This window comes from Pleurodeles waltl, chromosome 12 (assembly GCF_031143425.1).
Source record: "Pleurodeles waltl isolate 20211129_DDA chromosome 12, aPleWal1.hap1.20221129, whole genome shotgun sequence".
Lineage (NCBI taxonomy): Eukaryota > Metazoa > Chordata > Amphibia > Caudata > Salamandridae > Pleurodeles > Pleurodeles waltl.
In genome coordinates, this window is record NC_090451.1 from 282243963 (window position 1) to 282260616 (window position 16654).

The 16654-nt window shown below is 44.4% G+C and overlaps 1 protein-coding gene across 3 annotated transcripts in view; it reads right to left on the reverse strand.

Annotated features, from left to right (window-relative positions):
• Positions 1-12616: 12616 nt before the first annotated feature.
• The window catches only part of NFATC3 (nuclear factor of activated T cells 3), an 821290-nt gene continuing 817252 nt past the window's right edge, over positions 12617-16654 (reverse strand). For all 3 annotated transcript variants that reach the window (XM_069216237.1, XM_069216233.1, XM_069216234.1), the window contains one exon: positions 12617-13381. In XM_069216237.1, coding sequence (XP_069072338.1) covers positions 13275-13381 — 107 coding nt within the window. In that variant the 3' untranslated portion in view covers positions 12617-13274. The remainder of the gene's footprint in view (positions 13382-16654) is intronic.

Here is a 16654-nt window from a genome sequence, read left to right on the forward strand (position 1 = left end):
TAATGCAAAGCTATACATTTTTATTTTATCTGTGTTTTTAAATAGGAAAGCAATTCTATTTCTACAGGCATCAAGGTATTCAAAGGCATCAGGGGGATTTAGTGCATAGCAACTCTGGATACTACAGGCGTCCGTACCCTAGAGTACAGTACAGCTTCCTCAACATAATGAGAGGACTTGAAAGAAGAATGTAAATCAAAACCCCAATCAGCTCACAACAAAAAAGCAGTGAGATGTGAAAATTGTACAGCATATTATTCCTTAAAAATAAAAAAAGACAACCAGCATATTCAACTAGTCTTGCAATCTATCACATGAAGAAAAAGTACAAAGATACCAATAATGGCTTAGGAGATGTGGTACTACAAGTAGGCCCTCATATTTAAGAGCTTCTAAATTAATCTTTAAAACTACATGAAGGGGGCAGAAACACCAAATACATTTCACTTTGGTTTCTTGGGAAAGTCATGTAAAATGCATAATTTCCTACTAATCAAAATACTACAAAATATATCATGTATAAAATAATACATCCATAACCAAAGACATCAACCATTCACTATCTCTTCCATCATAGATATTTCAAAAGAACCATTACCTTTTGCATGTTTATAACTTACATGGGTGGAATTGCATGCAGTTAGCATGATCACTCAGCTACACATTGCTTTTTTGTAGTCTTCACTACGGTTGTGATAGGCAAGACTAATGACAAAAATCTATAACTAAGCAAGGAAGAAAGCACAGCATTTACAACTTTGAGACCTACAATAACAGAGAAAGACCAAATTCAACATAGTTTTGGAGGCTGTACTTAGGAGACAGAGTTAACACTTAAAACTAGTAATATATTATACATCAGGTTGTGAAGCGTTTTCAAGTTCTTTTTAACATATATTATTGTTGTTGTGAACTTTTCACAGCTTTAGTAAATGGGATAATAACTTAAGGATAATATTCATAATGATTTTTCAAAATATTAAAGTATCTGGGAAGATATTTCGCTAGCGCTTTCTGTTTTGCTGCAAGGCTATTTCAAAATTCCAGTAAAAACCTGTGCTAATAGACATACAGATGTGATGTATAGGCAGATCAAAGGTTTATAAATCAAGAAACTGCTCCTTTATTTCGCTTTAAGCATACATTTTTTACTTGTGTAGCACTTTCTGTTCAAAAGCATGATTTTAATCTAATATGGCAACCTTCCTGTTCGTATTAACTTGTGTTGAATATTTGAATTCCTCAGCTCTTACTTCCCTCAACATTTCCCAAACTAACTTTATTTTACCATTCAAAGCATGCTTAAAATTAAATAACATTGATCAGCAAAGTGCCGCCTCTTGCACAATATGAACAAGTTACTTACTTCCGGTAATGCTTTTTCTGGTGAATAAGGATTCATCACCTTTTGAATACTCCCAATGCTTCAACATTCAACGGACATCTTTTCTTTCTAACTCTCCACATCGATGAGGACATCACAATGGAACGGCTCCGCTGGCGATTCCGTCTGATGTGATCGGAGCCATAAGAAGTCCTAGCTGCCATGCTAGTGTCAGTTTCACCCATATTTTTTTTTTTTTACTCTGCCTTTGAGGTGAACAGGTGAACACCAACATCACAAGTACAACATGTGCAAACTCAAAACAAAATGTGTATGTGTATATATATATATATATAAATATACACACACACACAATTTGCCAGAAATACATATATACAAAATATTTTTCTTGGCATAACCAGACAGGCAACGGGGAGGTGGGTGGGACCCTGAGGAATCCACAGGTAGATACTGTATCCACCAGAAAAAGCGTTACCGAAGGTAAGTAACTTGTTCTTCTGATAGATACATCTACATGTGGATTCCTCACCTTTTGAACAGAATTCCAAAGCAGTCCCGCACTTGGAGGTTGGTGCCTGTTTGGCTATACCAAGAATTTCTGCAGCACTGAATGGGCAAAATGATCATCTCTCCTCACTTCTGAGTTCAAGCAGTAATGCTTTGCAAAAGTGAAGAGGGAAGCCCAGGTTGCTGCTTTGCAAATATCCACAACAGGTACACCTCTAGCCAAAGCAAAAGTAATAGACTTAGCTCTGAAAGAATGAGCTCTAATGCCCTTGGGAGGATCCTTCTTTGCCAGCGAATAACATATTTTAATGCAAAGAATGACCCACTGTTGGACTTTTGGCCATACGCATGGTCATCCCTAGTCTTTTTGCCTCCTTCCTCCTGGTTTTTCTGACCTTTCGCTGTTGGCTCTAGGACTCTGAGCACTTTATCACTGCTGACCAGTGTTAAAGTGCAGGTGCTCTCCCATCTAAAGTTGGTATGATTGGCTTATACCTGATTGGCATATTTAATTTACCTATAAGTCCCTTGTACAGTGGTATCTCTATACCCAGGGCCTGTAAATTAAATACTACTAGTGGGCCTGCAGCGCTGCTTGCGCCACCCACTGAAGTAGACTTTCAAACCTGTCTCAGGCCTGCTAGCGCAGGGCCTGTGTGCGCAGTTTTCTGCCACAGGGACCTGGCATCTAAATTTACTTGCCAGGCCCAGAACTCCCCTTTTACTACATGTAAGTCACCCCTAAAGTACGCCCTGTGGGCAGGGTGCCATGTATGTAGAAAGGCAGGACATGTGCCATATTGCATGGCCTGTCCTGGTAGTGACAAACAGCCTAACTTGGTGTCTCACTGCTGTGAGTGCTGCCTTCTCATAGGATTGCATTAGAAATGCCCTGCCTTATGTGTAGGGGTATTGTCTGATTTATGAGGGCTAGCGTAGGCGTGTTTGGTATGGTTGTGATGGTGATAATAAATACTGCTTACTGGTGTGGGTGTATTTTTTATTACTATCACAGAAATGCCACTTCTAGAAAGTGCGCATTTATCTGTGCTTATGATTCTGGTGTTTTGCAGCTTGACTCCAATCCACGTCTGGGCAGAGTGACAGTTGGGGCTTTGTGCATACTTTTCAGACAGCCTGTACACAGGGAGGGTGGAGGTGTCACTGAGGTGCATCTACATACTGAATAGTCTCCCTGGGCTGAGAGAAGGGAGAGGCGGGGCACACCTACATTTGTAAAGGCTGTGCCCTGGCCTCACACAATAGGGTCGTTAACCCCCCACTGATGTTTGGAGCCTGTGCTGAAAGGAGAGAGGGGGCACTCCCAGAACCAGTTGTAACTGGCTGGAACCTCCTCTCCCTGTCATTGTAAAACACTGTAAAAAAAGGACTATAAGTACAGGGGAATTTTCCCCACAATTTGAACATTCTTGGAACTTGAAACTGGACACAGGACGCTGATGAATGGACTCACCAGGAAACCGCCATGGACTGCTGCTGCTGTGCTGACCTGTGACCTGCCTGGTCACTAGGAGGAACTGCCACCATCTGCACCCCTTGTGCTGGCCTGTAGCTGGGCCCACCAGCCCTGTGCTCCTTTTTTTGCTTAGTTGTTCCCAGGGGCAGGGTGCTGTGGCCCCTGACCCCTGCAACGATTTTTAAAATCTGTGCCCAGAATGCTTTCACCAGAAAAGGGCATTCTTGCAATAGCTTAAAGAAGATCACCGCCGCAGCCCAGGCTGCATTATTTCCTTAGCGCTGAGAAAAGCGCTTGATTGGGACCCCCAGATCACCGCCGCAGCCCAGGCTGCATAATTTTCTTAGCGCTGTGAAAAGCGCTTGATTGGGACCCCCAGATCACCGCCGCAGCCCAGGCTGCATAATTTTCTTAGCGCTTTGACAAGCGCTTAATTGGGATCACCGCCGCAGCCGGGTTGGTGAATGGCCTCGGAGCGCGAGGACCGCGCTCAGCTCAGTGCCCCCGGGGCACGAGAGAAGCCACATTTGCAGAATCAGGAGCAAGCCTGCTCCTAGCGGTGCCCCCGGGGTAGGGATCGCTCCGAGGAGCGCCCCCGGGGCACCAGAAGGCCCTGCCTTGGGCCAGAGAACCATCAGAGAGGCGAGAGGAGAGGAGGACGCCTCTCCCTAGCCTAAGAAGCCTCGGAAGGCTTCGGTCGCCGTCGGAAGGGCGAGGGGAGAGGAGGACGCCTCTCCCTCGCCTAAGAAGCCTCGGAAGGCTTCGCTCGCCGTCGGAAGGGCGAGGGGAGAGGAGGACACCTCTCCCTCGCCTAAGAAGCCTCGGAAGGCTTTGGTTGCCTGGGGAGCGGGCAGCAGCCTCATCGGAGGCTCGCTGCACCCCCAGACCCCTCAGGGCCCCTGCGAGGGCCAGCCTTGCCATAAAGGGGTCTCCCTTTGAGGAAGGGCCACGGAGGCCCAGGGAGACCCCAGGAGCTAGCGGGTCCCCAGAGGGGCCCGTGTTTCACCCAGGAGGGGGTGCGAGGCGCCCCCCTCCCCCTTCAAAGGTTTCCCTGACCTGGGCCCCCCTCGAGAGGGCCGGTGGAGGCCTAGGGGGCCCCCAGTGTTGACGGCCCCCAGAGGGGCCCGTTTTTCGTCTAGAGGAGGTGCGTGCCGCCCCCCTCTTCCCCAGGACTTTAAGGAGGCCCCCTCATTGCGCAGAGGAGCGCTGGGGGCCCCTTTCTTCTTTGTCTTAGGCACTGGAGGTGTCTCTACCATCTACCAGGTACTTTTAAATGGACCAATAGGATCATAATTGAAGTTCTTGTTACAGACTTTTCTAATTGTGATATATTGCCTACCTGTTACATGATGCTTTTACATATGTGTGCACATGTTCCTTTTATGGACATGACTTGCTAATATGTTTTCCTAACTTGCCATAGGTTTTCTACTGTTCCTACTATGGGCGTTTTATGATATTCTTATGACAAGTGTTCTAATGTAATTACGTGTTTCCTGACTACTGCTTATGTTGCAGAATACTGAGTAACCTGTGTGTTATGTGTGACTACTGCTAGTTTGCAGAGTAACTAATGTGTAACGTTCTGACAACTGCTAAGGTAGCAGGATACTACGGTTATGTGATGTTGGTCTAATAATTACGTTGTGTACAATACAGTGTATTTTCATATAATCTGGTGTTGTGTTTCCTTTGTGGTGGGGATATTGCGTCACATGTATGTGTGTGTTGTGCAAACGCTTTACGCATTGCCTCCGGGTTAAGCCTGACTGCTCGTGCCAAGCTACCAAGGGGGTGAGCAGGGGTTATCTTGGACGTGTAACTCCCTTGCCCTGACTAGAGTGGGTAAGTTCTGCCTGGCTGAGGTGCATACCCTAGCCAACCAGAAACCCCATTTCTAACACCCACCTTAATAGCATTCTTTTATGGACAGCCTTGCCCTTTATCTTACCCACATAGCCAATGAAAAGCTGATCATCGGTCCTGAACACTCTTGCCCTGTCCACATAAAAGTCCAGTGCTGTCTTTGGAGCCAGACAGTGCAGGAGTCGCCACCTTTGGTAGGAAAGCTGCCCTGGTTCTCAAAACCACCTTGTCAGCATGGAAAGTAGTAAACAGGGGTTTTACACTTAGAGCTTGCAGCTCACTAACATGCTTAGCTGACGTGATCGCTATAAGAAAGACAGTTTTAAACGTAAACAGCCTCAACAGATAACTATGCAATGATTCAAACTGTGTACCCATCAGGTATGTTAAAACTAAATTTAAATCCCACTGAGGCATTATAAACGGAGTGGGAGGAAACCTATTAGTCAAATTCTTAAAAAACCTTAGAACTATAGGGGACCTAACTAAAGAGGTTTGGTCAGGTAAACAAATAAATGCCAACAGTGCAGATAGATAGCCCTTCATTGTTGTAACTGCACAACCTTGTTGTGCCAAGGAGAGAGCAAATTGTACAACATTGGACAAATGGGCGTTTAACATATCAGTGTGTGTCTCCTCACACCATTTAACAAACCCGGCCCGTCTACCAACATACCAACAGCCAGGCGACTTTCGATGGAGTGTCGCCTGGCTGATAATATAACATCCACCATTTCTGGGGAAAGAGAAAAATAATTCAGATTGCCCCGTTCAATCTCCAGGCATGTAGGTGCAGACTCTGAAGGTGGGGGTGTAAAACCTGCCCCTGCAACTGCGAGAGAAGGTCTGCCCTCTGAGGGAGATGGAGCAGAGGGCACAGCGAGAGGTGATGGAAATCTTCGTACCACACCCTTGGACAATCAGGGCTATAAATATGACTTGGGCCCAGTCTTGGCTAATCTTCCTCAGAACCCGAGGAATCAAGGGTATGGGAGAAACACGTAAAGCAGCCGGTTGCTTCAGCTCAACTGGAACGTGTCCCCCCCCAATGCCCCCTGCATCGGAAACTGAAGGCTGCAGAAAGACGGGCAGTGTGCCTTCTTGTGAGTGGCAAACAGGTCTAACTGAGGCGTCCCCCATAACTGGAAGACATGAAGAACCAACTCCGGATGGAGATGCCCCTCATGGTTGGCTAAAAAGTGCCGGCTGAAACTGTCCGCATGTACATGGAGAACTCCATCCAAATGGTTTGCTACTATGCAAATCCGATGGATCTAAGCCCAGGACTAGAGTCGTAGAGCCTCTCTGCAGAGAGGATTCAACCCTCCCTGTTTGTTGATGTACCACACCGCGGTAGTGTTGTCTGTCAAGACTTGTACTACACCGCAGTAGTGTCTGTCAAGACTTGAACTGACTGACCGTGAATGGAAGGGAGGAAGGCCTTGAAAGTCAGACATATCACCTGTAACTCCAACAGATTGATGTGAAACATCTGTTCCACTGGAGACCAAAAAAGACCTCTGATCTCCAGATCCCCCAGATGTGCTCCCCACCCTAGAGTAGAAGCATCTGTTATGACTGTGGTCACCAGAGCTGGAAAAAAAAAAAAGGCCTCCCCTGCAATGGGTTGCTGTCCACATGCCACCATCATAGATCTGGTGCAGTGTCTCTGGTGACAGTAATGGATTCCTTGAGATCCCCGTTGTGTTGAAACCACTGTTTGTGGAGGGACCACTGGAGAGCCCTCATGTGCGTGAATGACCAGCAGAATACAGGAAGCAAACAGATCGAGCAGGCGTAGGACCTTTAGGACCGGAACAACAGCTCCATCCTGAAGCATTGGAATCATAGACAATGTCCCGAATCCTCAGAGGAGGGGGGGAAAGCATGATTCAATGTTATGTCCAGTATTGTCCCTATGAACAGAAGGTGCTGAGAAACCTCCAGGTGAGATTTGGGCACATTCAACTAAAAGCCCACGATGAACAACAACTGCGTTGTCACCTGTAACTGGTGCAGCACTAACTCTGGAGACTTGGCTTTGAGCAGCCAATCATCCAGGTAAGGGAACACAGATACTCATTTCCTTCTGAAATGCGCTGCAACCACTGCTATCACCTTTGTGAAGACTCGAGGTGCAGAAGTAAGACCAGAAGGAAGGACCGCAAACTGATAGTGCTGCAACCCTACCATGAACCGGAGATACTTTCTGTGCGACTGCAGAATGGGGATGCAAAAATACGCATCCTGCAAGTCGATAGAAACCATCCAGTCTTCCTTGTCTAGCTCCAAAAGCACCTGAGCTAGGGTCAGCATTTTGAACTTCTACTGTTTGATGTACCAGTTCAAAATCCTCGGGTCTAGGATGGGCCTCAAATGACTATCTTTCTTAGGGATCAGGGAATACCTTGATTAACACCCCTGACCCCATTCGTGCTCTGGTACCAACTCCACTGCACCCTTTTAACAGCAAATTTTGTACCTACTGCTGAAGCAACGGCAGGTGACCCTCTGAACAAAACGAATGCTGGAGATGGAAGGGAAGGGGAAACTCCCAAAAGGGAAGGGCATACCCATTTCCTACAATGCTCAACACCCATGAGTCTGATGTTATTGACTCCCACTCTTGAAGAAAACAAATTAACCTTCCCCCAAGGGCAAAATATGCGGCTGAAAGGGGAGAGAAATAGGGCTGCTTTCTTGACAGGTTCCCAGCTGAAGCTTAAGTGGAGGAGGAAGGCTGCTGGGTAGCACCACGTGGCCCAAGTCTTCCCCAACCTCTATAGGGCCTGCAGAGGTAGTTGGCAGATTGCTGTCCCTGGAACTGGCTCCCACAAAAGGAGGTGCTGCAACCAAACCCTAGGGTCTAAATCTTCTGAGAGGTCTCTAGTCCGAGGAGAGCAATTGGAGACCCAGAGACTTAGCTGTGACCTTACTCTCCTTGAATCTCCCAAGTACAAAGTCAGCCTTCTCTCCAAATAGTCTCGACCCATCAAAAAGAAGATCCATTAAGGTAGACTGAACATCAGGGGAAAACCCAGATCCCCTTAACCATGCATGCCATCTGCTGGCCACCCATGGCCCTGGCAACAGAATCCACTGTGTCCAGGCCAGATTGGATGACCTGCTTAGCTGCCGCCTGACTGTCTTGCAACAAGTCTTTAACATGCTTTTGCACATCCTGGGGTAAATCAGGAATTACCTCCTTGGCAGAGTCCATGAGAGCAAGGATGCATCTGCCCAAGACACATGTCGCGTTCACAGATTTTAAGGCCATGCTACATGAGGAAAACACTTTTTTGCAGACTGTTCCATACGATTCGACTTTCTATCTGCAGTACTTGTAGGGAAGGAGCCGATTTAACAAAACAAGAAGCCTGGACCACCAAACTTTCAGGTGTTGGATGAGGAATTTCGGGTCACCAGGTGCAGCCCTGTATCTCCTAGCGATGACCCTAGAGACAGCCGGATTAGCTACAGGCTTCTGCCACAAATCCAGAACCGGTTCTGACAATGCCTCATTAAATGGAAGCAAAGGTTCTCATGTAGCTGAGGAGGAGTGGAGAACCCTTAGTCAATATGATGGACTTTAGTTCTGATGTTGGCAATGTTAACTCCAAAAGGTCAGCAGCTTTCCTGGTCACACTGTGATAAGAAGCTACTTCTGGATGTGAAATACCTCCAGGAGATAGCAATCCAGACTCCGGGGAGGTGTCCAGACCACTTGCCACCTTAATCCCTTCAAAACCATGAACATGCAAAGGGATGTCTCCTTCCTCCAAATCCTCATGCTGCTCCAGGTATTGCTGTTCCTCTAAGAGCCTCAATTTGAGCCTCTCTTTTTTACCTTAACCTGGACTACAATCTCAACAATCGATAAAGAATGATCTGACGCCGAGGATGTATGTTGCAGCACTGGTGAAGCAGGAGCCGTGAGCTTTCCTCTGGTAGGCGTTGAATGACTCGATGTCAGATGAACATTGTCCAACGTCGGCATTGGTGCTGGCAGCATCCCTGATGGTGATGGAGCCGTGGGCAAAAAGGGCATAGAAGGAGCCTGTTTATATGGAATTGTGAAGCCTAGATTGAAGGCTAATGGACCCATGGGGCTTGCAGGCGCACCAGTAGGGGGTCATGGCCGTGTTAAAAATTCTGAACATAACATTTAAAAAGACAGAACGATCCGTCTCAGGAGTCGGGAAGGCCGTATATTCTTTGGGGCTGGACCTGCCCTGAATCTCGCTCCTCCATCTCCTGTGGAGTAACAGGAGAGAACTGTGCTGCAGGAATTGAAGGCGATGCCGAGATTTCAACGAAGGATAGCGTCGGAGACCCCTCTGGCGACTTTGGTTGTGGAGGAGAAAGGGTGGGGTTCACTTCAGAGGTCAAACGGCATCAAGACTTGGAAGCCGCGACAAAGACTTTGGGCTAGCATCTCTGGAAGGTCAATGCTAAGAGCTGTGACGCCACTTCTTATGTGATTTTGAAGATTTATGGGAAGATGACTCCTCTTGATGTCTGGATCTTCGACAGCCCTGCTTCTGCTTTTTGGTCTTTGCCATGAACAGCGTTGCCTCTTTCATTCAGTGCCTTCGGGTCATATGTTGGCAAGAAGAGCATCCCCCAATGTCGTGATTGGAACTTAGGCACTAGAGGCATTTTTTGTGCGGGTCAGTGACTGCCATTTGACCTCCACACTCCCTACAAGGCTAAAAGACAGACTTTTTCAGCGGAGACATTGTAGCAAGAAGAAAACTCAACAAAAAAGCTCCCTCATTAAAGTGTACTACCTGGAGAGGTAGAAAAACCATTAGTGTTGAAGGCGCTGAAAAAAGGGAACTGACAGCATACCGGCAAGGTCTTCTTATGGCTCTGATGATGTCAGATGGAGTTGCGTGCGGAGGCGTTCCATAGTGATGTCCTCGTCAACGTGGCACATGGGGAGTATTCAAAAGGTGAGGAATCCACAGGTAGATGTATCCATTAGAAATATGGGGCTTGTTCTCTGGAACCTCTTGTACAATTCAGTTCCCTGAAGTTGAAAATGTTAAACTGCAGAGTGTGAACAATGCTATAGATGTGAGTGTATTGAAAATAACTGTCAGTTTCTAACTTTGTTTCAAACCTTATTTCCATATTAAGTTCCATATAACCTTACTCCATGATGACAGGTAACTATTTCCCCATCTAATACTGCAAAATGCAGCCATGTGTAGATCTTTTCTGTCATTAAAGTCATTTAGTTTGCCCTGCTGCAGAATTCACTTTCAAATCTTTACTTTTCAAATTAAATTTTTGTGTGCGTTAGCATTAATATTAATCTCCTAGCAGGGAACTCTGGACCATAAAAAGTTCACCTCATGAGCTCTGTATAGAAAACAAATTAAGAATAATATAAAATGCCCTTACATATCAAAATTTACTAAGCAGCAGAGTGCAATGTCAAAGTAATTTGAGAGTATTTTTACCATGGATTTTGGTGCACTAGAAATTGAAAACAAATCTGGCGTTTTCTTAATTGAAAACTACATAAATTTGAAAATCAATAGTAAAATATATTAATATGTAAAAAGATTATGCTCTTGCCAAACATATTTGCAGTTTGCTTTTAGACCTAAAGTGGAGAGACAAAATAGACAGCAATACAGATATCTAGTTCAGAAATTCATAGCGGGTAGGTTCACTGAGGTATTTTCCCATTTTCCATTTTATTAAGGCATCTGGGTGGTGCCAACTCATTCTAAATCAACAACCCTTTCCATTTTGACAGTATGCAGGCCATTTTGTGGGATGGATTAATTAATGTTATTCCTATGGAACTACAGAAGTATTTTTTTATTTCTACACAGTTGGTCAATCACTGCTAAATCACAATACAAGACGACATATACTTGTAAAGCTGATTGTGATTTTTTGACTTATATGCCTGGTGAGTGCCACGGGAATCTCTATAACAATTATAAATATGCTTGCTATAATGCAAAATTTAACAGACATTTGTAGACACTCCATTAATATCTGCACTGAACTTTCAATGGATGTTCAGTGCACCATTATGCAGTAATCTGAGGTGGTAATCAATATTATTTATAAAATGGGTCTATGTAATTTCCATAGGTGTACCAATTTGGATTTTCTTAGAAACTCAGTTCATGAACATTCTGCAGACATACTCATGATTTAGAAGTGCTCTTTTTCCTGCAATGTCACTGGACAACCCACTGAACGTTTAAGGCTAATCCCTAGTATGTTCTACAAAAATGGAAAGGTTGTATTTCGTAGATATATGTCAAGAATTCCCTAAGATTCCACAGACTTTTCACGTTTCTATAGTTTTAATTGGATTTCCATGGCTATTGACATCTGGGAGAACAATGTTTAAATGGAAGTTCCTGGAAGAATTTCAAAACAGGAGTGGTGTTCATTCGATTTCGTTCCGCTAAGTACATCATTTCCAGCGATTCCTTCAAAACTGTAATGCTGGAATTTCAGGAGGACTCACATGGAGCTTCCCAGAAAAAAGCTAACATTGTAAAAATGCAGATGCCTAATTTAAAGAGTTTGAAATTTTGCAAATACTTATTTGAATGCTTCCACAGGAATTCCAATGGAATGGTCACTAAAAAAGGTTTCAGCTCCAAGGAAACTATTCTGAATCTGGAGTTTTTGAAGAATGTTGAAGGGATTACAGCTGAAATGTCAGCAGATTAAAAAAAAACAAATGTGTTATATGTCTACAAGCTGTAGGACTTTAAGATACTGAGATCTTCACACCTCTAAATGACAGCCACCTTGGATATCAAGAAGGGTGTGCCATATTGAACCATACATCGAGAAAAACAATGCAAGCCTGACAACCTGATCATGAGTGAGAGGCACCTTATCCGAAATACTGTTGAGCACTACAGATATAGGAGCGAGGAATACTAAATTGAAGCTAGCACACCCACAAAAATGGCTCACTTACACGATGGAAATAAGCAGACATTAGGCAAATAGCCTATTGTGAACTACAGTGATACATCAGTTATTCTGCCAAATCTCTATGTCCAATTTAAAAAAAAATTGTATGCTTTGTAAGAGAACATAGGATAAAAGAGTAGTGACTCGAATATTGAGAAGACTTTTCATCTGGGGCACAAGTAAACATTTAGCTTACTTCATGGAAAGCGTATCTCCAAAGAACAGACCAATAAATGTTGGACTCAATGACATAAAACAGTATGGTCACTGTCTGCAAATAAATCTGTAACAGCTTGAAGAATAAGTATTTGAAATACTGAAGGACCTAACTTTGTATATGCTCCTTAATGTAATAACAAACAACATTCAGAAAATGATTTATGAAGATAGTTTTTCAATTTTGGAATGTAGTTTATCGCAAATGCATTTTGATGATGGAATGATAATGCAGCAACACATTTTAAGTTTGCAAAGAAGTGCAATTCTATTTTTGGCTTTGCTTCCTATATATTTAAGAGAAAAGACAAGGTATACATTACACCTCCCAAGGCAATGGCTTTAGATGACAGACATTTCTGCCTACGGAAGAATAAAAAATGTTATTGTCATTAAAAACTACACAAACCCTAAAAGGTTCTTCATATGACAAAAGCTGTACAAATTATCAATTGCACTGATTCTATGACATTTTCTAAAACAAACCATAATCCTTAAGGTGTGTATTAAATCTTATTTTTCTTTTACTGTACTTGTGAACATATTAAGAGTAAATCTTGCATATTTCCAAGCTTTATAGCATTTTTTAATATAAAACGTATACTTGTATGCAAACAAGAATATTTGCAATTAAACATCTGTTTCATGTGTATGTCCATTTACAAAATCAGTTTCCTTTTTTCAACCTTGGAGTAATTAGAGAAGAATAGGAAATATCCTCTTTTCTCATCAAAAGTAACACCCACTAAAAGGTCTATGCCAGGATCCACTGTTCCAGTTCACGAAAGGCCACAGAGTTGGAAGCACAGTAAGTCTAAGAAGAGGATACAGGGATTCTAGAAGAAACTTGCAGAGAAAACTGTACTGTTGATTAACATTTTCCTGTGTTGCCATTCAAATCTAGACTCCATCTGTCTGTCCAGCCTCCAGTGGTCCAGAGCAGTCATGTGATGAAGGAGCTGCCACTGAAGCTCCATGTGACATGTCTCGTCCGATGATCTCATTCACTACAAAGCAAACAAGAATATTATAATGGATGGTCAGTCACAGCTAACAACATTTTATAAAACATAAAAAAGCATAATTTTTTTTTTTTTCTAAAATATAGGATTGAAATGTTTTGGGAGGCAATGCTAAAATGTTTTGGTAAGACACTAACTGGCCCAAGTTTCGCTTTCGCAAGTCCTGAGCCAATTCTTTATTCTTCCCTGATTCACATTTTGGAGCAATGTTCAACATACCTTTTCTGCTTATCTTGTGGACAACAAGATTAGATACATAAAATGACAATTTATGAGGAATTAAGTAATTTTAAAGCAACAAGTATTCGTGAGAAGCATGTTTGTCACTGCTTAGCTCCTATGTGCTGTCAGGTGTTTGAGTAACACCATTTGTTATAAGATGGAGAGCTGCTTACTACTAAAGACTGGAAAACTAATGCAAAGAAAGCTGAATTGCTTAGCTAGCAGACCATGGGGATGACTTTGCGGTAGACCATGGGGGTGACCTTGCGGTAGACCATGGGGGTGACCTTGCGGTAGACCATGGGGGTGACCTTGCGGTAGACCATGGGGGTGACCTCGCGGCAGACCATGGGGGTGACCTCGCGGCAGACCATGGGGGTGACCTCGCGGCAGACCATGGGGGTGACCTCGCGGCAGACCATGGGGATGACCATGGGGGTGACCTCGCGGCAGACCATGGGGATGACCTCGCGGCAGACCATGGGGATGACCTCGCGGCAGACCATGGGGATGACCTCGCGGCAGACCATGGGGATGACCTCGCGGCAGACCATGGGGATGACCTCGCGGCAGACCATGGGGATGACCTCGCGGCAGACCATGGGGATGACCATGGGGATGACCTTGCGGCAGACCATGGGGATGACCTTGCGGCCCTCTCCTAGCCCACGGAGGAAGCTGATGATTAACCATGCCCCAATTGAGGTTACCAATCTCTTTGATTATCTAGGTGTGCGGTTCTCTGAGAACTTAAGTTGGGACTGCCAAGTTCGGAAGGCAGCCATAGCCCTTAAACAAGCGGCTGGGGCAATATTGAGATTTAATTATAAGGCTGGAGACCGTAGTGTTAGTTTCATCCTGGAGATTTATGCTAGAAAAGCAGTGGCATCGGCATTCTATGGAGTGGAACTCTGGGGATTCACGAATGTAAGAGTGCTGCAGGTTGCCGGGAATAACTTTCGGAGAACCTTACAGGGGCTGGGACCAGGAACCACCCTGAAAGCTCTCTATGCAGAACTAAATTTGACACTGATTTCAGAACTAGCAGCCATAAGGCCAATATTGTACTGGGCAAGAGTAGTGCGCAACCCTGGGGCAGCAGTGTATTTAGAAACTTTGGAGGAAGTCATCTCATATGATGGTTTTGTGGGGTGTTCCTGGGGAGCTTATGTTAAAAAGACTCTAGAGAATCTTCGGTTGAAGGACCTATGGGTGGATCCGGGTAGAGTTACCAAAGACACAGGTGGGCCTTATAAAAGATCGATACTGGGAACTTAGTAAGATGAGGGTGTACCAGGAACTCAGGCCTGATTCAATCATGCACTATTCTTTTAACCACGTCTATGACCCAGCTCCCCCAGGCTTACTTGGATATGTTGTATCCGGAATAGAAGTTGACTCTCTATATGAAATACAGGCTGGAAGTGCTGCCCCTAAGAGGCTACCTGGTCCGCACTCGTAGGCTGGCGGTGGGTTTGGAGTTTTGTGTTACTGCACCGCTGGGGAGGTGGATAATGTGGCTCATTTCACCCTGGCCTGTAAGAAATTTGATGAGGCAAGGCGCCAGTGGCTTCTCCCTCTTTTTAAGGCTAGTGGAGCACATTCCACAAAAACTGCACTCGCACTTTGCGCAAGGCCGGGTAATATGAACAAACATAACCTGGTCACCTCATACATATGGCCCACTTGGCCCTGGCTAAGGGAATTGACAGCCAAACTAGGGGTGGCTGATTTTTTTAATTTTACAAGCTCTAATAGCGCCCTAGGCGATAGCTATATGACAAAATAGTGCTCTGCCCCACACTAATGATAGGGTCCCTCTTTCCCCTCTAAAAGACCCTGAAGCTATGTGTGTTATTACTGCCAATAAAAAATACTGTGAGCACAAGCACTTTGCCTCTGGGAGGGAGGAGTAGGGGGGTGTGAGGTAGTCGCTCTTAAATCAATTATTTATATTTAATTGTTTGGGGATATGTGACTTTTTATGAACAGAGTGTTTGTTGCTTTTATGTTTTAAATTGCGACTATGGGGCTAATAGGATTTTTTTTTCTTTTATGATGTGTACTTTTTATATTATTGTAAGGCTTGTTGCTCCTACTATTTGATAAAATTGAGCTTAGCTAGCCTGTGCAAACATGCTGTTTAGGCCTAAGCAAGTGCTTGTTCAGAGCATGTTCTTGCAGCAAGGTAAAGCAATTATCGGAGAAGACCCCAAAAGCCAGAGGTGTATGAGTGCAGCATTTAAAGCAGCAAGGTGCTAACTGGCTGGCTACGGTAAATTAGTATATGCAATAGAATTTGGTGGAGCAGAGACTGGCTCAGTAATGAGCCAGGCAAAGGAGAAGGTAGTCTGAATTGCCTATTCTAAGAGTATATTGCCTGACTTCTGCCATTATGATTAATGAAAAGAAAATAAGTTTGCTGTGAGAGAGTTTGGGTACACACAATTAAGCAGGAAGCTCATGTACGGTGTACATTCCAGTAGGTCTAGTAGCCACCACAAAAATAGGACCCCCAATTGGTAGAGGCAAGTGTTTGAGGAGGGACTGTGCATGTGTGTGCTCGCTTTGTAGCTGAATGGCCTGTTCATGCATGGAGAAGGGCCGGGTGCTGAGCTAGGATTAGGCATATGGTGTACAATAACTAAAGGAGTGTTACTTGAAGCATTGGTATATCAATTATGTCTTCTGAATAGTGAAAGGTCATAACTATATACAGGCTCAGCTACTGCATCCAGCTGCTCGCGTGGTGCACTGAATAAGACTGTTCTGATAGGGCACAGATAGTGGAACCCATTGTGACTGGTAAGATATAATTGATGCCCAGTTTGGTGGGTTCTTTGTGACGATTGCATACTTGAAGTAGATAAGACACTATGGCAAAGCTATCCCCTGCAGCAAAATGTGTATTTTTCTTGAAGTGGGATCCAATACCCAGGACCCAATTTTTAGAAGGACAAACTTTCATGACCACCCAGCTTTATTGGGCATGAGCAAGGGCGATTTTTAAGTAATAATATCAACTGTTTGTAAACG